This window comes from Maylandia zebra, linkage group LG23 (genome assembly GCF_041146795.1).
Source record: "Maylandia zebra isolate NMK-2024a linkage group LG23, Mzebra_GT3a, whole genome shotgun sequence".
Lineage (NCBI taxonomy): Eukaryota > Metazoa > Chordata > Actinopteri > Cichliformes > Cichlidae > Maylandia > Maylandia zebra.
In genome coordinates this window covers 20,979,503-21,002,207 of record NC_135188.1, presented here as the reverse complement: position 1 = coordinate 21,002,207, position 22,705 = coordinate 20,979,503, and the positions used below count along the sequence as shown (strand labels likewise).

At 40.7% G+C, this 22,705-nt stretch overlaps 1 protein-coding gene across 1 annotated transcript; it reads right to left on the bottom strand.

Moving 5' to 3' along the window:
- Nucleotides 1–491: 491 nt before the first annotated feature.
- On the bottom strand, nt 492–22,384 carry LOC112430367 (protein NLRC3). Its single transcript, XM_024798609.2, has 11 exons — nt 22,272–22,384; nt 11,206–11,343; nt 10,987–11,121; nt 10,090–10,203; nt 9,928–10,006; nt 9,013–9,244; nt 7,085–8,873; nt 6,823–6,996; nt 4,685–4,837; nt 2,067–2,113; nt 492–1,892 (listed from the first exon to the last, which is right to left on the bottom strand). Exons 2-11 carry the CDS (start codon nt 11,292–11,294, stop codon nt 1,345–1,347), a joined length of 3,360 nt encoding a protein of 1,119 aa, XP_024654377.2. The 5' UTR covers nt 11,295–11,343; nt 22,272–22,384; the 3' UTR covers nt 492–1,344.
- Between the last annotated feature and the right edge of the window lie 321 nt (nt 22,385–22,705).

Here is a 22,705-nt window from a genome sequence, read left to right as displayed (position 1 = left end):
TAAATCAAGGCTGATCAGGCGTCAGACTGGTAATTTCAAAAGCTCTATGAAATCTGAACTTGAGTGTCTTAGCAAAGGTATAAACCACATTGAATCAGTGCTACCACACATAATGACATGAAGAATGGCTTTATTTGAGTTACAAGCACAACACGTGTTTTCATTACAACAAAGGAAAGAAATTATGTTATCTTAGATAACTTACATTAACCCTTTAAAGCCTGAATCATGAAATAATTGTCAGAAAATTTTACTTTTTTAAAAATAGTGTTTATTTAACCTTCTTTTGTTTAATTTTTTAAATTAAAAAAAAAATCACATTTCCATATATGACATATTTTCTTATGTTTTTTTAATTGCTTAAAAATACATTTTGCAATTTTTTTAGGCTTTACAGGGGAAAAAATTCACACTGTTGAAAAATTCACAATGATGTTGAAATCCCCAAAACTGGCAACCCCCCCCCCCCCCCCCCCCCCCCCCCCCCCGGTATGTGTCAAATATGATACACTAGACGTTAAGGAATTAAATAAGGTCACAACCAAAAAAGCGATGTAAAAGTCTAGACACACCAACATAATTTTAGGTTCTCAGAGGCAGTGTCATGCTCATCCAATAAGAGGACTAAACATTTACTAAAAATTCATCGTTCTTTGAATGTACATTGGAGAAAGATTTTATTTGCTGATCAAACTTGAGTCTCACTGTAATATGCCGATTAGACTTTTTTTGTGGAAACTGAGCAGGTTCACAATAAAACTACAATACTGGCATCCACCAACACAAAATAGTGATTCAACAATGAATAATGTTGGGAACTAATACATTTAGGGGATCACTTAATGCCACCACAAGGAAGTTAAAGTCCAGCTATATTTCATTATTCTAAAAACAAAACACATATCACAATGAACCCTGGCTGCTCATAAAATTTGTATCCATTGGAGACTAATGTGTGAATATCTGAACAGTAAATTGATCTTTTGGGTAAGCTCAGTGACTCCTCTCTGATATCACAGTTTGTCTCATTTGCAACAAACTAACTGCAACTAAAATGAACTGAATCATCTCACCTGAGCTTAAAAGAAAAACAGCATACTGATATTCACTGTGCAGCTTTGAGAGGAAAAAGAAAAACAACACGTGGATCCTGGAAGCTTCCATCTTTGAAGGACTGAAGAGGAACTTTAAAAGGAATCATTTAGTACAGTTTAAACAATAACTGATTGAATGCACAAATCTGAAAATGTGTTTCTGAGTGAAAGAGACAGACATGTACAGACTGAACTATCTCTTCAACAGTCAGAGTGTTTCTCTAACAGGAGGAAACTCTTTACACTCAACTCAGCACAGAGTCACTGAAGCACCAGACTGACCAAACCATAACCCAAATCCAGCATAAAGAGGTTCAGTGAATGTGGTGTTGAAGGTGTGGAGGTGGATCAGAGTGTCAGAGGAGACTCTGTAGAAGGACAGAGTGCCAGCAGGACAGTCCACATACACTGCTACTCTCTTAGAGATGAAGGACGAAGAGGAAGAGGAGGAGATGGATGTGTTTTCCTTATTCTGATAAACACTGTATCCATAATCATGAGAGCAACTCAGACTCCAGGATTGATCATTCCTTCCAAACAAACAGTCATTACTGTCTCCTTTCCTTACGATTCCTCTGTAACTCACTGATATATTAACCAGTTCTCTCCATTCGACCTCCCAGTAACAGCGACCAGTCAGCTCATCTTTACATAATAGCTGAGGATACTGGTAATCAAATCTGTCTGGATGATCAGGATATGACTGATCCTCCTCCACACGTGTCACCTTCCTGTTGTTATCAGACAGTTTGAGGTTTGTGTTCACTGTGTTTGTGTCGATTGTGAGTTGACAGGAATCTGATGGAGAAACAAACACAATCCAGCTGCAGTTATTGATCCATCATCTGTTCATTGATTGACACTTTGATGATGACTCCTGACATCAGAGATGTGAATGAGTGATGTGACAGTTTGAAGATGGTTGAATGTGTGCTGCTTTGTTTTCATGAATCACATTAAAAACACACTTACACTTCCTCAGACCTGGTGTCAACCATCGGACTCCAGCAGGCTCCACCCTGAAAGGAGGAGGGGGGTCAGACCAGCACAGTCTCTTTCAGCATGCACACATGGACATTACATCGCTCTCATACACATACATTTAATACATACACTTGAAGAAAATGTCCCTAAAATCCTGTCCTATCATCTTCCATTGTAAAACATATTCACTAATTAATTCAAAAGGTCTCCTACCAAAATGTTTCACTCTACAGAGGAAACTCCTACAGCAACAGTCCACATTTTTCTCCTACTGGTGTGACATGGCCAGAACACCTCACCCAGGAGGAATCCTTGTCAGATACCCTAACCACCTCAACGAGCTCCTTTCAATGAGGAGGCTTAATGGCTCTACTCTGAGTCCCTCCCGAATAGCAAAAGTCCTCACTCTATCTCTAAGGGAGAGGCAAGCCACCCTTCAAAGAAAGCTTATTTCCACTGCCCGTATCTGTGATCTCATTCTTTGGGTCACTACCCACAGCTCGTGATGGTATTTGAGGGTAGGGACATAGACTGACCGGTAAATCCAGAGCTTTGCTTTAATGCTCAGCCCTCTCTTCACCATGATGGACCGGTACAGAGTCCAGATCACTGCAGCCGCAGCACCAATCCTTTTGTTATTCTTCTGCACCCCTGTCCTTACACTTGTGAACATGCTCTTTGTCATGGTCCTGAGTCTGATGACTCAGTGTTTTTGTTAATATTATCTTATGTTCTTGTTTATTCTGTTTAAGTCTTCTGTTAAAGATTTTCTAGATAGGTTTTGGTTCTGTACTCCCTCTGTTCCTGTTTGGTCAGTTCTGAGTCTGTGTCTCTGCATGTGTGTTGAGTTTCCTGTTTTACTTTGAAGGTCTGTGTCTTATGTCAGTGTTTTCAGTTTTACGTGCTCCTCCAGCTCATCTATGTAATCGGTGTCAGCCGTGTCTCCCAGCTGTTTCCTCTTGGTCCTATTCACCTCTTGTATTTAGTGTCTACGTCTTAACCTGCTCATCATTGTGTTGTTCCTCATTCTGCACTGTGTGTTTTGTCTGTCAGCCAGCCTGCATAGTTTATTTTTAAGTTCAGTTTAGTTATTTTGATGTCCAGCAATAAAACTGTTTGAGTGCACTTTTTCACATCCTGGAGTCTGCACTTTGGGTCCACCATTCCTGCCTCCCTCCCATGACACTCTTTCTATTTATTGTCTTGGTGAATGCTCAATCATCCAGGAAAGCATCTCCCAAAGGGTTGATTCTGTTCATTTGGACGTAGCGTTTTCAGTGGGAGAAACGTTTTGACACCCATCCAAGTGGCTTCTTCTGTCTCAGCTCCAACAGAATTAACCTTTTGGGATTGACACACATTGTTCTTTGCCCAGTGAATTTACTCTTGTTGTCTTGGTGGCTGTCTATGTTCCTCCCTCTGCTAACCCCACAGCTGCATGTGACATTATTCGCTCTGCCATAGTCCGGTTACAGACTCAGCACCCAAGTGCCTTTATATCTTTCGGTGACTTCAACTATCTTCCTCTGTTCCCCCCACTGGGTCCTGAACCTGAGTTAGCTCAGCCTCTGCTATGTGCCTATTGTGAAGAGGAAGCCTGTGACCATTAGGAGTATTAGGAGGTGGTCAAAGGAGGCCTTAGTGGCTGTTTTGAGGTGACAGAGTGGGAGACACTCTGTGAACCTCATGGTGAGGACACCAATGGGCTTACTGAGTGTATCACTGACTACATAACCTTCTGCATTGACTCCATTGTCCCAGTGGTTAGCATTGTTGCCTCACAGCGAGAAGTTCCTGAGTTCAATTCCTCCATCAGGCCTGGAGTCAGGCCGAGCAGAACAGCATGAGTGAGGTATGGTGTGGCATGAATCACTAGATTGAGGCCATCCAACAGCGTTGGAGGACAAAGTCATTGAGTCTAATTTGTTCTTCAACGGATTAGACACTGCAGTTAATGCTCACGCCCCCTACGCAACTTGTTCCCTCTTTTTCCACTTTGTACCTTAGCCTCCAGTGAAAGTCCTGACACCCTTCCCCACATTTCCCCTACACTCACAACCAGGTTAGATTTTACAACCAGTTTCTCAACCAGCAAGTGACATTGTACTTCAGAATTGGTTGTAGTTATAAGGAAATTATTTCTATTTTAGCACATAAACACAGTGTGGTAATAAGTACAAGTACACTAAAAAGATGGTGCAGAAAGCTGAGTCTCAGAAGAAAAAATCCCCACTAAAACTTGGAAGAGTTGGTCAGATTTGAACAAAATGAAATGGTTGGCAATAGAGACATGCAAGGATACCAATAGTTACACCCTCGTGCAATAAAGAGGGTGCATGTTGTATCAGAAGATCAGGCTGATACATTTATTTAATTAACTTACTTTTTCCACTAGCACAAGGAGTTTTGCAGAGGGTATAGCAAACGTGGCAGTTTGTCTTGAAAGAACAACTGTAATGTCTAGATTTTGACTTTTTTCTCAAAATAGTGTTTTGATTTTAATCTTGAAATATCGACTTTATTGTCAGAATGATCAATACCATTTGTTTACTTGATCTAGCCCTAATACCCCTTCATACTCCATGGCTGCACAAGTCTCTCCATACCTGAGAGTTTTCAGTTCCAGATTCTGCAGCAGCTTGACTGCCCCTCCTGGATGATTGTAGCTCAGGTCCAGCTCTTTCAGATAGGAGCAGCTAGAGCTCAGACTTGAGGCCAGAGAAGTACAACCTACTTGTGTAATCAGACAGCCAGACAGCCTGTAGAGATCATACATAACAGATGCATGCTCTTAGAGAAAAATTGTACAATTAATGCAAAGATTAAGTTGTCTCCAAAATAAAAAATAAAAATAAAAATAAAAAATAAATTAAAAAAAAAAAAAAGGGGTGAGGCTGATTAATAAAGTATAAAGTAGGGGACAGACCAGAATTGTCACCAGTTTTCCTTGGACAACTAGAACATGTTTTAATTAAAGTGAGATCTTATTGATCACATGGAGTTCTGGCGAATTTGTTTTGGATTTGCATGTGGCTTATTTAGAGTTTAATAGAGATTAATGCTAATTGTATATATGCGAGTTTAGGACAAGGTGCACAGTGGCTGCAGACTAACTTCTAATCAGAGAGAAATGCTGGGGAGGATCTTTCCCAATGAGCAAGCGCCATATCACAGCTGACTCCATTCATCTTGAGCAATGGATGTTTTAGTCTATCTCAGTTACTGGATAAAAAGGGAAAAGGTCAACAGTATGAAATCATAACATTTACCTTAGTCTTTAATTATTTTTAAACACCCCTTTTAAAAAAAAAGAAGAATTTCAAGGTGATTTTAAAAAAAATGTATAAACAGGGAAGCACAGTGGTGTGGTAGTTAGCACTTTTGCCTCACAGTAAGAGTATCCTGAGTTTCACTCCACCATCTGGCCTGGGAGTTTGCATTTTCTCTTCAGGTATTCCCGCAGTGAGATTAGGATAACTTGTGATTCTAAAACGCCCATAGCTGTGACTGTGAATGGTTGTCTGTCAGACTGATTACCTGTTCAGGGTGTACCCCACCTCTCAAATTAATGGAAGAGGATGGATAGTATTAATATGGTTTCTGTGAAGTTGCTAATAACTGATCATCTGTTGCTTTTGCTTACTTCCAAACAGGCTTCTGGCACTAATGGGGTTTGTTGGGGGCGCTGTCAATGAGGAAACTATTGCTCTCCTTCCAAATCCCCTCCGTCTTGATTCAGAGTCTACTAATGTCATTTCTGAAAGAGGTATTTTAATGGACTGCCTTCAGAAACTTCATCAATTACTTTACCTCTTATTTCAACTGTTAATGATTTACACATGGTGTAGCCTAAAGCAATGAAATGCATTTAAATTCATTCAAAGGCTGATGCATGGCTTGGAACAGAAACTAAGAGACTTCTACTAAATCTGCAAAGTTTGAGAACTCAAAGTTTTTAGAGTCTGAATGTAACTAAATATATATCTGCAGATATGGTTCTAAATCATCACACATAAAAAATGCTTTGTCACTTCTAATATGTAAGCAATGGCAACTTGTGCAGAATAAACCTGTTTTCTGAAATTTGGGCCTCCTGAATATTTTTCTACTAAAACCTCCACTGATGCTAATTTTATTTTCAGATGAATAGTGTGACTTTTTTAGAAATGAGGAATGGAAAATGTGAATACAACTGTACTTTGAACTGTATTTTGTCCTCTGTTTTTTTAATGTAACTATATATGTAACTATTGTAGGAGAATGGAATCTGTTTTTCACTTATCTGTGGAGTCCAGAAGCATTTGAATAACAAGAGTAACACTTGCTTTAATGAGGTAATCAGTTTGTATGATTTGAATGCATAAATGAGACTCTTGTTCAAATGAAAGCAACTAAAAAATCATATGTTGCAAGAACTTTAACATTAGTTGTATTATTAATAATTATTTTTATTATTATTATTAATAATAATAATACTTCTGAGTAGTCTTTACTAATTTAAGTGTGCATATGACATAAATATGTACAATTTAAACTTAGGTGTGAGTGAACTACACAATAAAATCCATTCTTACTAAAACCTACTAAATTTCCACTTGTTTGTTTGCAGGGTTTGGGGTTTTGCTTTGCTTTCCTTTTTTTAAGGTTTGAATATATATATTTGGTAAGGTCAACTAATTACAGTTTACAGTGTAACATGGTTACAAATACAAACCAGATTTTAAATGATTTGTAGAAATCTGACCTGAGCGTTTCCAGTGTCAAATGTAGACTTCCCAGTCCGGAAGACAATATTTTCACTCCCAAGTCTTTCAAATCATTGTTACTCAGGTCCAGCTCTCTCAGATTAGAAGACTGGAAACTGCAAACCGAGGAGAGAGCTTCACAGCTTCTCTCTGAGAGGTTACAGCTGCTCAATCTGATGGGACAATAGCAAAGTATGATATTTTTATTCTCTGTTAAAGCGATAGCAGAATTTTTCAAGAATAAAACTTATTATAACTTACAGAGCTTTACTGGAAGCTTTAACTACTGGCAGCAGCTTCAAAAGAGCTTCCTCTGAAGCAGAGTATTTCTTCAGGTCAAACACATCCAGATCTTTTTCTGATGACAGTAAGATGAAGACAAGAGCTGACCACTGAGCAGGAGACAGTTTATCAGTGGAGAGACTTCCTGATCTCAGGGACTGTTGGATCTCCTCAACTAGAGAATGATCATTCAGTTCATTTAAACAGTGGAACAGATTGATGCTTTTCTCTGCAGACAAATTCTTACTGAGCTTCTTCTTGATATGCTGGACTGTTTCCTGATTGGTCTGTGAGCAACTCCCTGTCTGTGTAAGTAGGCCTCGTAGGAGATTCTGATTTGTCTGTAGTGAAAAACCCAAGAGGAAACGAAGAAAGAGGTCTAGGTGTCCATTTAAAGTCTGCAACGCCTTATCCACAGCACTCTTGTACAAATGAGTCTCTGCAGATTTTCTTGTTTCAGAGTTCTGATAAGCTGTTTCTTGTTCTTTGAGCAGATTGACTCCGGAGTTGACGAAGGTCAGATGGACATGAAGAGCAGCCAGAAACTCCTGAACACTTAGATGAACAAAGCAGTACACTTTGTCCTGGTACAGTCCTCTCTCCTCTTTAAAGATCTCTGTGAACACTCCTGAGTACACTGAGGCAGCTTTTATATCAATGTTGCTCTCTGTCAGGTCTGATTCATAGAAAATCAGGTTTCCTTTCTGCAGTTGGTCAAAAGCCAGTTTGCCCAGAGACTCAATCATCTTCCTGCTCTCTGGACTCCAGTGTGGATCTGTCTCAGCTCCTCGATCATACTTGACCTTTTTTACTTTGACCTGAACCACCAGAAAGTGGATGTACATCTCAGTCAGGGTCTTGGGCAGCTGTCCTCTCTCTCTGGTTTTCAGCACATCCTCCAGAACTGTAGCAGTGATCCAGCAGAAGACTGGAATGTGGCACATGATGTGGAGGCTTCGTGATGTCTTGATATGGGAGATTATTTTGCTAGTCAACTTCATATCTCTAAATCTGTTCATGAAATACTCCTCCTTCTGTTGATCAGTGAATCCTATCACCTCTGTCACCATGTCAACACAGCTAGGAGGGATCTGATTTGCTGCTGCAGGTCGTGTGGTTATCCAGAGGTGAGCAGATGGGAGCAGGTTGCCCTTGATGAGGTTTGTCAGTATCATATCCACTGAGGTGGATAGTGTAGGGTCAGTTATGATCTCAGTGTTGTGGAAGTCCAGAGGAAGTCGACACTCATCCAGACCATCAAAGATGAAAACAACCCGGACATCTTCAAAGCTGCAGATTCCTGCTTCTTTGGTTTCAGTAAAGAAGTGATGAACGAGTTCTACCAAGCTGAACCTTTTCTCTTTCAGCACATTCAGCTCTCTGAAACTGAATGGAAATATGAACTGAATGTCTTGGTTGGCTTTGTCTTCAGCCCAGTCTAGAGTGAACTTCTGTGTCAACAGTGTTTTCCCAATGCCAGCCACTCCCTCTGTCAGCACTGTTCTGATTGGTTTATTTCTTCCAGGTGAGATTTTAAAGAGGTCTTCTTGTCTGATTATTTTTTCTGGTCTGTCTGGTTTCCTGGTTGCTATTTGTCTGACCTCATGTTCATTATTGACATCTGCTGTCCCTCCCTCTGTGATATGGAGCTCTGTGTAGATCTGATTCAGAGGGGTTGGGTTTCCTGCTTTAGGAATTCCCTCAAAAACAGTGCAGAGCTTCTTCTTCAGTGTAGATTTAAGTTTATGTGGGCACAGGGTGGGAAATTCTCAAAGAACACACAAAAAATATATTCTTCAGGATCATGAACTTCACAAAACCTTTCAGGCTGAGAATTAAGGAAATGTAAATCTATAAATTTCATATCATTTAACCACTGTTTTAAATCTTTAGAGAAATCCTCTTACTGTTCTGCAGACGGTCTGCCAGTTCTCCCTGCTTCATTTTCCTCAGGAAGTGCAGAATGATCTTCACAACTGCATCTCTCATGCTCCTCTTCTGCTCTTCTTCATCCTCACTTTCCAAAACCACCTCATCCTCCCCCTGACTCTCTAAGTCATCTGAGTAATCTGGGCTGAGAATCTTCTTGGTTTTCTTGATCTCATTCTTCACAAAGCTGAAAATGTTGTCCTCTAGGAGCTGGAAGAGAATTTTAAAAAAGTGCTTTGTCCATGTTTTTTTTTGCCTTGCTGTAGAGTTGCTGATTTGCTACTCGGTCATGTTGAAAACAAAAACCAGAAATAACTAAAAAAAAAAAAAAAAGCACTTTTATTTTTACCCAACTAACTTTTTTCCCTACATTTTACTTTGTCAAAAATTGGATGTACGTGCTAATTTTAGGATGTTTGCTCATCGTAATCAGTTCTAATTTTGATTAATTTGTGTTTGTGTCATATGGAGTTGTAACAAGCATGAAATGCGATCAAATTAAAAGCCTGTACTTTGACCCTGGACCTGACCTTCCAATTAACAAGAAAACTAGGAGCCTCCAGATTATAATAGCAGTCATTACTTCTGCATTGTGCATTCAGTTGGGAGTCGTCAAAATAACAAAAAAAAAAAAAGTGGACAGTGCAAACTTTCCATCAGCCAGTAAATGGCACAAAATAAAATAAAACAATCAATCAAATAATTGTGGCAAACATACTACTTTTTAATATTTTTTTAATTAAATGAAATGTGCTGAATACAAAATATGAAAATTACTCTATTTTATCCTTTGAAAAAATGTTAACCAGCATGATATACTGCTCTTCCAACTGCAGAATGGCGATGTCTGTGAACAGAACAGATATAAAAGTACTTCTTGTACATGTACAAACCATAAATATTGAGTCCAGATTCCTTTCTTGCTGCTGGGAAGACTGATCACTGAGAACTTCTAAACTCTCCTGGTCCACTCTGTGGAGGAATCATGGAAAAATTAGTTCACATAACAGAAAAAAACTGTTCCAACTCAGTTCCAAATTTTAGGTACACATTACCTCTCTGAGGCAGACTGTTGCTCTGTGTTGAAATTAACACCATATAACTCCTTTGACTTTTCACTGCTCAAGGATACACAGCTAGGTACAGGACAGTCTAATCTTTCAAAGCTCCTGATGGAAAAAGCGAAACAAAAACATGATTACATTATAAGTACATTTTCTATATATCAAACACAGAATCATTTTAACGGAGATGAACATAGTCTTGTTTAGAGACACATTATCCATTACATTTCACAAACCTGCTGCTTTATTGATACACTGCTGAGTTCAGGTTTAATTTTCTGTTTACGTTTTTGTCTTCTTCTAGATTTCTTTCTGTGAATAATCATGGAGCAGTGATGGGAGTGCTGAGCTTCAGTTCAACCTTCAGGAGTCTACTACAATTTTAAACCTGTGTTAATAGGCCAAGTAAAACCAGAGTTATACTAAATTTTCCTGAATACTGCAGTGTTTGCTAGTGCAGGAAGAAACAGTAAAAACATGTTTTTTGAAGAAAACTGCTCACAAGTTGAAAGTGCTTGCCAGCAACCCCCCGCCCCCCCAAAAAAACAACAAACAAAAACAAACAAAAAACATGACATCAGATTTTTTTGTAATTTTAAATAGTTGTACAAAAAGCACCTGAGGCATTGGCTGCACGTTTGTGCATTTTTTTTTTGTGGGATTTTAGGTCAGATGTGTTAATACTGTTTGTCGAAATGACACTTAGCATCTTCACTACAGCAACATCCTAGAAAAATTCATTTTTCAAATTTAAAAAAAAAAAACCACAAACCCACACAGCTTCACATACGAACATAGAACTGTGTGTGAAAAAAAGATGAGCTGACATCAAATATGTTGGAAAATTTGTTTAGAATAACTGAGTTGCAACATTTCGAGACAGATTACCTTTCTGTAGAAGAAGGATTTTCTTTAAAATCAGGATTAAATTCCTTTGACACATCACTTTGTAAGGAAACACAGCTGGGTTCAGGTCCTTGTCCATTTTTATGTTTTTTCCCACGTTTACGTTTACGTCTTTTCCTGTGAATAATGATGAAGCAGTGATGTGAGTGCTGAGCTGTGACATGGATTAGAGTCCTGGACAGTTAGAGATGGTCATCTCACCTCTGAGCTTTGGTCTGGCTCTCATGTTCCCCACACAGAGTGGTTTTAGAGGGAGGGACTCCCTCCTCTCTGTCCTCACACTGATCCATGTTGCTGAATTCACATCCACATCAGCTCACACACACTTTCTACCTTCACCTGCAGAGGAAACACAAATCATTCATGTGCACATCAACTGAAATCCTCATTTCCATCAGCTGCTTCTTTTCTGCTTCAGCTCAGTGTCAGCTGAATGCAGTCAGACCATGAAACTAGGTCTTATGCATTTAAATTAAAGTTTATTTAAATCATTTTTTAATAAAATTAATCAACAATAAACACCCAAGGCAATTTAAGATGGATGACAAGCTGCAGGAATGATGTAGACAGTCTTTGGATTTGGTTAATAAGCTTTGAACTGTTCTTGGCTTTTTTAATGAACAGAACACATCAATGACAACTTTCCATGAAAACACATATGTATCTTCCCCAAGGACACCTTGGCATGCAGACTGGAGCAGCCAAGAATCAAACCACCACCCTTCCAATTTTTCGATGAGCTGCTGTACCTCCTGAGCCACAGCCACCCCAATTTGACAACATATATCCTAACACTCGTGTCTGACTGTCAGTCAGTGTCAGACTGAAATATTTAAGTTAACAGTAGATGAAAAAGTATGGAACTTTGACTTTATACAGTGGAACCCTGACTTACGAATACCCCATTTAATGAAAAATTCAAGTTACGGCAATATTTCTGCCCATATTACGGCAAAATGCCCGCGTAACGAAATCTGCTGGCTCTGATTGGCTGAGCCCACAATGCCTTCCAAATCATGCGACAACCCCCTTGGCTTTTGTACTTGGCTTCGCTGTTCCACTTGAACTACGTATTGTTGTTGCAGTTAGCAAATAGCCTATAGACTATCGTTCACTCAAAAGGCGCGATGGGTGCTTCGACTTACAAAAATTTTCGAATTACGAAAGACCCTCGGGAACGAATTAATTTCTTAAGTCGGGGTTCCACTGTACTTAATACTGTACTTAATACTGACAGCTTAATAGTGTCAGTATCAGAACTCCAACACTGGGTTTTAAATAGTTTTAATGCTTTTATTTCAATATTTGCTGCTGATGGCTTCCATTTTAAAATAGAAGATAAAACATATTTGTCATTATTCTGGGTTTTTGACAAATGTGTTTTCTATGTTTGGACTTTTTAATTCTTATTTAATATTCTGAGTTTGAGACGTGAGGTGTTCCAGGATTTGATTTGAATTATACTTTCAATTCTTTTGTGTCTAGTCTTCTACTCCAAATATCCTGTTTAATTTCAACTTTGTTTAGTATTTCTATTCTCAAGTCTTCTTAGTTTTTTCCCCAAAGTTGGTTTAGTTTGCTTTTTATGTCTCTTGTTCCTGATATCATACCTCCCCTTTGTTCCCTGTACCCTCTTGTCAAGTCAGTTCTGTGTTTGTTTACCTTCCTGTTGTATCAACTCTGCATTTTTATTTTGTTTTGTCGTGTTTTATTTTGGTGGTCTACAGTTTTTGTGCTTTGTATTTAGCTCTACTTCCCCTCTCTCACCACCTGTAGTTAGTTTCAGCTGCTCTCTCTTCAGTTTGTTCCCTCGTCCTTTCCATGTTCTACCTCATAGCTGTGTCTCCCAGTTAGTTTTGGTTTCTGATCTGATATTATGTTGTGCTTTGGTAAAAGTGAAGCAATAAAGCTGCTTTTCAATGTATTTCTTATTTTTGGGTCCAACTCCTGCCCGCCACACAGCTGACCTCCACAATATTTCACGAGGGGAAAAAACTGCTCCAGGAATTAATGTTGCTGCCCAGACGACACTAAACTGGGAATGAACAATGTAACTGTGGTTGTGAAGGAGTAACTACAGTGGGGTAATAAAATGGAAAAGATAAAGTGATAATAGGGAACAGGCACTTTTTAAATGACACCAAAGTTCATGTAACTGTACAAGACCAGCCCCATATGTTAAAGCGATGTTAAACTAATTTGTTTTCAGAGAAATTATATTATTAATAAAAAGCAAATAAGCTGGACTGCCGAATGGTCAGTGTGTGTTGATGTGTACATTTGATTACATTTTTGTGTTCACCTTATTACCCCACTATTTTTTTTTTTATATAGTATTATTACTGAGATGTAATATAGAGTTATACTGGATCAGCTTTTTGGTTTTGAGTCTTTATCCAAATGAGTCTTCATCTGTTCTCCACATAAATGAAACTTTGCTTTGTGATGAAAAGGAACTCTTAAAAACTCTAATGAGTCAGATTTCTACTCACTCAGCTATTTCCCGTGAACTTCACTCTGCAGCTCTCTGGACAGAAAAAAAGAAATTCCTCTGAATCATCTCTGTCATCAGTCCTCTATGTGTGAGGGCTGTCGTCATATTAAACATTTGAAACCATGAAAGAGTCTTAAGCTCGAGCTCACAGGTCAAAAGTCAGCTGTTCCACCTTAATATGATGCTTTCATCTCATAAATGATTAATCTGTAATAACCTCATGCTCTGACTCTGACTTCCTGAACAAAACATGATAACAGTCTACTATGTTATAATATACAGTCTATATGAATTCTATATAGTCTGTAGTGATTTACAGTCTATAATAGACACACAGAACGTGACAACAGAACATGGAATGGGTGTTCTGGTGGATCAAATTAATTGACTGACACTATTTATTTCAAAGAGTTTGGACATTTAAAAAATTTGAAAAATGCTGAAACATATTTCATGAAGGAAAGATGATGATAAATGTTTCACAAACTGGAAATAATAATGGACTATGATCCTCCATAAAACAACATGCACATCAAAATCAAACTGCAATCCACCACCTGAACCAGTGTCTCATATCACATCTCCAGTTTTATAGTTTGCCTATGAGCCTGTTCAGAGTCCAAGTAAACATCTCATCACAGTCAAACTGCTCTTTTAAAGAGGATCAACTAATGAACTCCAGGAAGCTCTGATAAGTATGCTCAATAATAAGGCTCCAGGTCCAGACGGTTTTCCAACAGATTTTTACAAAGAATTCTGGACAATTCTGGCACCAGTTTTTCACAGGATGTTGCAGGAAATCAAAGAAAATGGTAGACTACCACCAAATATGAACTCTGCAAATATCAGTCTCTTACAAAAACCAGGCAAAGACCCTGTATTTCCTTCAAGCTATCGTCCAATATCCCTTATTAATGTAGACCATAAAATAATCTGCAAAGCTCTCTCAAAAAGATTAGAGAAAATAACCCCCCTTTTAATTCATCCTGACCAAACTGGTTTTATAAAAGGTAGGCACTCATCAACAAACACACGTAGATTACTTAATTTAATAGACTACTCATGCAGTAAAAACACTGAAACCATAATATCTTCTTTAGATGCAGAAAAAGCATTTGACAGAGTTAACTGGAAATTTCTATTTGCAACTTTACATAAATTTGGTTTTGGACCCTCTTTCATAAACTGGTTAAAAATATTATATAACTCCCCAACAGCTTGTGTCAGAACAAATGACCAAACATCCTCCAGCTTCTCTCTTCTGAGGGGCACCAGACAGGGATGCCCACTCTCCCCTTCACTGTTTGCAATTTTTATCGAGCCACTAGCAGCAGCAATTAGACAGGCTACAACAATTAAGGGCATAAAATGTAAGAATATAGAACATAAAATCAGCCTTTATGCAGATGATGTGTTACTTTTTCTCCAAAACTCACAAACCAATATCTCTGGGGTAATTGCATTGATAAATTCTTTCTCAAGTGTCTCAGATTATTCAATTAACTGGTCGAAATCAACAGTTCTACCGATTAATTGCTCCTTCCATAATTCTTCTCCTTCCCCACTGCAATGTGGAAATATAAAATATTTAGGTATTAATGTCTCTCCTAAACTTTCAGAATTAACTAAATTAAACCACATCCCACTTTTAAAGACTGTAGAAGGCGACCTGGCTAGATGGAAATCTTTACCCATTTCACTCATGGGAATAAAAATGATGGTCTTGCCAAAAATAAACTATTTATTTTCAATGATCCCAAATAAGCCATCACAAGATTGGTTCAGATCTCTAGACTCGTATATTTCTAAATTCCTTTGGAAAGATAAATCCTCACGTATCAGCTTAAAAACACTACAAAGGACCAAGGATAAAGGAGGATTAGATCTGCCTAACTTTAATCACTATTTTTTAGCCAACAGGCTTCAGTTTATCTCTAGATGGTTTAAACATACCCTCTTAGATGAACCTTGGATAGATGTAGAACAGGCACTATGTAATAACCTAGAAATTTCAGACCTACCATTTATCAGTTCAAACATCAAACGACATGAATGCTTTAAAAGCATCAATATTAGCTCTTCTCTGACAGCATGGTGGGAGTTTCTAAAAATGACAGTCTTCATTAATCCCATGCAAACGTACACCTATCTGGAACAATCCGGACATATTACAAAACAATAATATGATAAACTTTCCTGATTGGAGTTGCAAAGGAATTAAATACTTGGAACATATGTTGGAAGGAACAGACTTTATTTCGTTTGACAGACTAGTTACACAATATGGGATCAACAAGAAACGATTTTTGGAATATCAACAAATTAAATCCATAGTAAAAAAGAAATTTAATCCCAGTGAAGCTGAATTACAAACACCACCAAGTGTGGTACAATTTTTTAGTCTAAAACCCCCCAAATTATTGTCTAAAATATACAGAACACTTTCTAAAATAGATGAATCAATATCCCTTCCTATTGCAAAATGGGAAGCAGATTTATCAGTCAACTTAGACCCAAACCTTTGGTCTCAGATATGCTTAAAAACCTTTCAATGGATCAGAAATCCCAGTTTGCAATTAATACAATACAAAATATTACACAGAGTGCACTATACTGGTCATAGGATGTTCAAGATGGGCTATACGCCTTCTGACAACTGCTCACACTGCATAGCAAATACACCAGACAATTACATCCACGCTCTTTGGTTCTGTCCACCAGTTCAGAAATTTTGGCGTGAGATATGTGAAGACTTATCAAAGTGTCTGAAATGTAACATTCCAGCCTCCCCTTTAGTATGCTTGCTGGGCAACTTGGATGAGGTCACTGCAGAAATAAAAACAGCCCACGTTGTTTTTACGGCCCTATGCATTGCCAAGAAAATGGTCCTCATTAACTGGAAAAATAAAAATAATCTTAATTCTAACCAATATAAAAACCATCTAATAGATCACATTAGTCTTGATACAACCTCTGCCATCACATTTGATCAATCCCTTTGAGCTCCTTTGATTGGCTTCATCACCTAGTGGGGGTGGGGGGCCATGGTTTGGTCCTGCCTTCGCTATTGTGGTTGATATGGGGGTAGGGACGGCCTTAGGGCGTCCGGGGAGTCCCTAGGGACGTTTCCCTAGAGGGTCTAACCTGGGGGATGTGGCCATGACCTGGTTAGGGGCTCTGGGGGCTCTTACATGGTGTTTTCCTTGTGGCTGCATACAGCGGAGATGGGGGAGGGTCTGTGCTGGCGGACGTTGGTTACTGGCCTGGCTGCCCCTGGGAGGGTCCGGGACGGGCGTGGAGGCTTGGGGGTCTGGGGGTGCTCCGCCCCCTGGTCTGGGGTGCTGGCCGGGCCTTGGGTGCTTGGGTCCTGGCTGTTGTGTCGCCGGAGCAGTGGGCGGGTGGGTGAAGGGGGGCTCACCCACGGTGCAGGGGATCACTGGTGCATCGGCCCAACTAGGGGGCTCTCTAACTGGTGGGGAGGTTGTTATATCTTTGCAGGTGGTCTCCTCTCTACAGGAGCTCACTCTGCAGGTGGGGGGAGAGATATAGGAGAGGTGGAGAATGAACTCAACCTGGGTGTCTATTGTCTTGTGTAGTTTGGGAGATGATTGGATGATGGGGTGGGTGCAGTTTTCTCTGGGGTGGAGTCAGGTGGGCTACCCCGGACTCTGTGGGGCTGGGCGGTGCTGCTGCTGCGGGCCCCGGTCCGGATGGGCCTGGGCCCCCTTGCCCTGGTGGGTTCCAGAGTGTGGGGGTGCCTACTGGGGTCAGCGTGGGAGCTGGCCCCAGGGAGGGGCCATTTGCCCCTCCCTTTCTTCCCTCCCCATCCTCAGCTGCCTCCCTATTCCCGCTCTACCACACCCACCCACACACACAGGGCTTTGGGTGCAGGTATGTCACCAGGGTGCAGGGGAGGCACTCCCCCTCTGTCCCCTTCTGGCCGCCTGTGCCTCAATTTTATTCTGCAACCTAGACATCCACATTACTCACACTCTCACATAACACATACATATAGGGCCTTGGGGGTGGGCACGTTTTACAGCATCCAGAGGATGGTTGATTTATTCCAACCCACCTCTGGCGCTGGTGCCCTACCCTCAATTTTAAATGCATTTAGACACTAAGGGTTTTCGGGAGGAGCCGTGCTGCTCTCTGAGAGGAAGCTAGTACCATGCTCTCCTGAGTTTTAAATGCACTTTAGAACAGCACACAGCAACACTACATATGAGCGGGCGTAGGGAAGTTTGAGGTCTTCACTCACCCCGGTTTTGTTAGCCGTCAAGGCTGGGGGGCTGGGAGGAGGTGCTGGCCGTCAGACTGGGGTCTGGGATGCGGGGCCTCCCTGCTACTGCAGATAAGGAGGTGGTCCGCTTGCCTCCACCCCAGAGAGAAGGGTTACATCTCCTGGGTCTAGGTGCGGCTTGCCCCTCTGAGGGCGGGGGTACCTGGACCTGGGATATAGAGTATGTTTGGGGAGTGCGACTGTCTGTGCAGTGTCTATTTATGTCTGTCTACACATTGGGTGAGTGCTGAGTATTTGGTCGTGCATATGGGGTGGGAATGCACGTTTGTGTCCGCGTGTGCCTGTTCGTCTGTGTCTATATGTCAGGTTGGGTCTTAGACTCAACCTCTCTGGGTACATCTCAGGCCCTCTAAAGTACGGAGGTCTATCTCCCCTCACCACACTCCCTGCCGGTGGCTGATGCCCTCAGACGTTGGTGTGTTGGTGGTCCTTGTCGTCTGGGGCTGGGCGCTCATGTATGTACCGGCTCACTCCTGGTGGCCAATTGGTGGGGCCGGGCGCCTGCGGCCCGGCTGGGCTCCTTCCGGGGGGTGGGATGCCCTCAGGCCTCTGGCCTCTGGGCCTGAAGCTCGGTCCTCTCTGGCACAGCTGGCTGCCGGCAGAGCCCGCGGGCACGCCACTGCAACCCCCTCTGGTCTCTGCTCCGTAGCTGCGGGGTGACCTCTCGTTTGGGGCTCTACTCAGCTCTTCCCAGGATGGTGGCATGGTTCCCCCCCCCCCCCCCCCCCTTTGGTGGTCCTCCTCGGGTCCTTGTACTCTGGGGCCTCTGGATTTCTGGGGCCTGGATCTCCTCCATACCTGCTTCATACCCTGGTGGACGGGGCTATGGCTCCCCACACTCCCTAGCAGATCGTTACATGGAGAAACCTTTGGAATACAAGCATGCTGATCCACACAGGTATGCACACAGGTGTACACACGGGTGTTCACAGACGCGGACTACACCTTTCTTGGCTGCTGCCTCAAAGCACATTGTGCACTGTCCATCTTGCGTGCTGCACAATATCGTTTATTATTTAGTATCTACTGTTATCTACTGCTAGCTAGTTTATTGTGATGGTGCTGTTTTTTTTTATTATGTTGCTCTTTGTTGTTTGTTTTCTCTTCTGTTTTTTTTTCTCCATACAGGTGATCCAGGTGTTTTGTTTGTTTGTTTGTTTTTTCTTTCTTCCCCCCCTTCTCACCGTCTCTTCTCCCCTTTGGCTTTCTTTCTCTCCCTCTCTTTCTTTCATTCTTTCTCCCTGTCCTATCCCTCAGTCATGTCTGTCCCGTTTGTAGCAACCGAAAATAAAATAAATTCATAATTATAATAAAGGTCAATCAAATGGACCAATATGGCAAGGCAACCCGTTCTCACTCCCAAAGCGTAACATTTTACGCTAGGTGACAAATCGTCACCATATTACGTTTTCGGCTACCCACCACGTTCCTAAATGACGACCTCGGAAAAAAGAGGACATATGAGAACCGTCTGGACTGAATCTACACATGTTCGCTCTTTTTCTTCAAATCGCTTAGAAACACGCTATTTAACATCATTAAAGACCTGGTTAAGGTCAGGAATAAGGTTATGGTTAGGGCTAGGGATAAGGTTAGGTTTAGGGCTGGAATACAGGGCTGGAACGTCTATTACCGCGGGAGTGTCATTCACTGGATTCCAGCCATAACCCGCCGCGTACCATAAGAACGCCGAAGGTCTCCTTTCGCGTTCCCCAGGAACGCCGCGGGACGAGACAAAACGTCGACATGTTACGCCTCGGGAGTGAGAACGCTCTGGGCAAGGCCATGATGATCCACTTGGTAAAATAAATCCGCTTGGCATCTTTCTTGGCCTTAAGACAACAATTCTGATGGCTAAAGATCCAAACGGGACACAAAAAAAAAAAAAAAAAGAGGATCAACTAGTGCTAGATAGGGATGGGTACCGGTAGCAACCAGACCGAAAAGCAGCGCACATTTCGGTGCTTTATTTCGGTGCTTTTCTTTCCTGAGATGTCACACACTTTGGATTCTAGCCAATCATTTTACCTTTCCGAGGATAGTAGGCGGGTCCAGGTACGTACGTTCTGTTAGAGCAGAGCTACAGATTAAAAATGCCCAAGGCGAAGCGGTCAAATCCTGGCTGTACTTCACAGCAAAAGATGCAAACTCAGCAGCCTGCAACAAGTGCTTTAAGCTGATACTGTGCAAAGGAGGTAACTCCTCGAATCTGATGAAACACCTGGCGACGTATAGCATTTTGTTAAAAGCCGAGAAATGCGCCGTATTTGATAGCTTGCTGCGAGACCTCACATCGAGCACATCTACTGCGGGTGGGTTGCCTGTTATCGGACCAGGAGTCAGCAACATCCCGCAAAAACCCGAAGACTAGAGTCCTGGCCCCTAGCCCTGCCAGTGTAGCAGAAATGATGACGGATGATGATGCAGCAGCAGCCATTCTTCTCTGCGTGAGTAGCTTAATGTTGTTCGTGTGTAATTTACGTTGAGGAGGCTAAACACGTTATTACATTAATGCATGTAAGGTGAACTAGCAAACATCATCATAGCTACATGCGGCTGTCTTCTTGTTTGATGGCAGATACTCCCTTCACCCTGGCCAAAAAGGCTAAAATGACCAAAGAAAAAGTAGAAAACAGCCAAACATGAGAGGTTTTTGGACAAAGTTTGTGTTTTTTCCATTGATTAAGCACTGCTTCCAGCCAAGAGTGATACCATAAATCCCCTATAGCTGCAGAAAAGGCTAACATTGTTATCTTTTTACAAAGAAACAGCTGAACATGAGAGGTTTTTGGACCAATTTTGTGTTCTCCATTCTTTAAGCACCGGTTCGAGCACCGTTTAAGCACCGGCACCGTTTCAAAAGTACCAGTTTGGTACTGGTATCGGATAAAACCTAAACGATACCCATCCCTAGTGCTAGATGTGATGTAAAGTGGATGGTCAGAAACATTTCATGATGTTAGTACCAACCTGCAATCTTCTGATTAAAACACTCAGACAGTTATTTTGTTGTGAGGAGAACAGATCTCTACTTGTAGACTCTCTGTAGAAAGTCTGTGAGCTGCTATTTGTAAAGTTTATTGTTGGAGGAACTTTGTGGTTTGATTTCCAAGACATCAAAGATTAAATAAATCTCTACATAAACACGTTAACAAAACCTCAGATAATCAATTAATCAAACTTCTATTCTAAAACTCCACTTTCACAACAAAAATGGGGGCTGCAGATGATACTGTGGTTTTATCAGAGAGACACAGCAATCAATAATCCTGAATTAACATCTATGGCAGATTTCTATGAAAATAATGGTGGTATGAATGGAGCCTCCAGGGGAGAATAAAACTTCACACTGTGGCAGTGAGCTGAGTTTTTAAATCATTTTTGAAAAATTTATATATATTATTATTTACTTATAACTTATTATTATTTATTTATTTAATGCAATTTGCTCATGATTCTATACATGCAGATTTTGTGGTTATTGAAACAGAAGTTTATTTGGATGAGAATAATAAATAAGTTTTCACTAACAGAACAGAAAAATCATTCATTAAACTTTATTGATCCCAAAGGTTGTCCCAAGTTTTATCATTACCCCTATTACCACAAATTATCAGCAGTGAGTGAGACAGGCTACTTAATTTTACCTTGTATTTATTACTGATTTTCTCTCTATGCTTCTCCACACATCACATGTCACATATGTGATCATTCACACTACCTGGTCTCCCTTACAATCTGTTGGTATTTTATGTCTTGTTTGTAGGCACCATAGAACTGGTGTAGCTCGTATCAGTGGAACTGCAACTGATTATGTAGCTGTGAGGGACCAACTACAGCAGAACTGCAGTGAATCCCTCAAAGCCTCCATAAATCCATTCTGCAGCATAACTGGAGACTGAGAGCAGCACTTGAGGGAACCAGCAGATGGAGCTCACCGATCGATGTTAAATATTATCCACGAATTATGGAGAATATTTAACAAATGAACATGAACCTTGATGCCCATAAAACAACTTGAGTATCAGTCAGACTGGAGTCCAGCATCTAAACCAGGTTCTCAAATCAGAGCTCGTTTTATAGTTTGATTATGAGCCTGTTCAAAGTTCACAAGAAAACTGAGTTTTACGAAACGTCACATTACAGTCTGATCTCCTCTGCTAAGGGGGACCAAACAGTGGCAGATGTGACATAAAATGCAGAATGAAAAACATTTAATGAAGCTGGTAACAACCTGCAGCCGTCTGAAGACACTGACACAGACTGTTCGTCTGAAGAGAAGAAAGTAAAGCAAATATCTACTTGTGGATGTTGTCAAGTTTATTATTCAAGTCACATTATGTTTTTGAGTCTTTATCCAATGTATCACAGTCTTCATCTGTTCTCTGCAATAAACACACTAACATAGAGCAGCTGCTTTGTGATGAAGCCAAAACCTGAGAGACTCTAATGAATCAAAGTTTCACTTACTCAGCTCCTTCCAAAGAACTTCTTCACTCTTTGGCTCTCCACTGTGTGGACCACGTCTGTTCAGAAAAACAGAAAATCCTCTGCTTCTTCTCTGTGATCTGGCTGCCGCCACATTGAACACTTTAAACCATAAGAGAGTCTTAAGATGCAGCTCATAGTTCAAAGATCAGCTGCTGCACCTTAATACGTCTTTAAATTTATCAATGATTACCACAACAGCAACAACTTCCTGCTGTGACTCTGATGCTATAAAACAAACCTGATCACAAACAAACCCGTCTCTGACACAGCCACACTAGGCCTGCTTGCTTTATTTGAAATATATAAATAAATATATGAAATAAATAAACAAAATGTTTTTGTATTACTGTTACACCTCTTGGCAGGTATTAACTAATAATCACACCATTTTAATACTTATAACTACTATATAA

Excerpts from the sequence above, each read along its gene's own strand:
- LOC112430367 (XM_024798609.2), bottom strand. The coding sequence starts at position 11,294 with ATGGATCAGTGTGAGGACAGAGAGGAGGGAGTCCCTCCCTCTAAAACC. Across the intron at positions 6,997-7,084 it reads AAAGCTTCCAGTAAAGCTCT|ATTGAGCAGCTGTAACCTCT; the intron begins GTAAGTTATAAT and ends TTGTCCCATCAG. Across the intron at positions 1,893-2,066 it reads GACACCAGGTCTGAGGAAGT|ATTCCTGTCAACTCACAATC; the intron begins GTAAGTGTGTTT and ends TTTCTCCATCAG.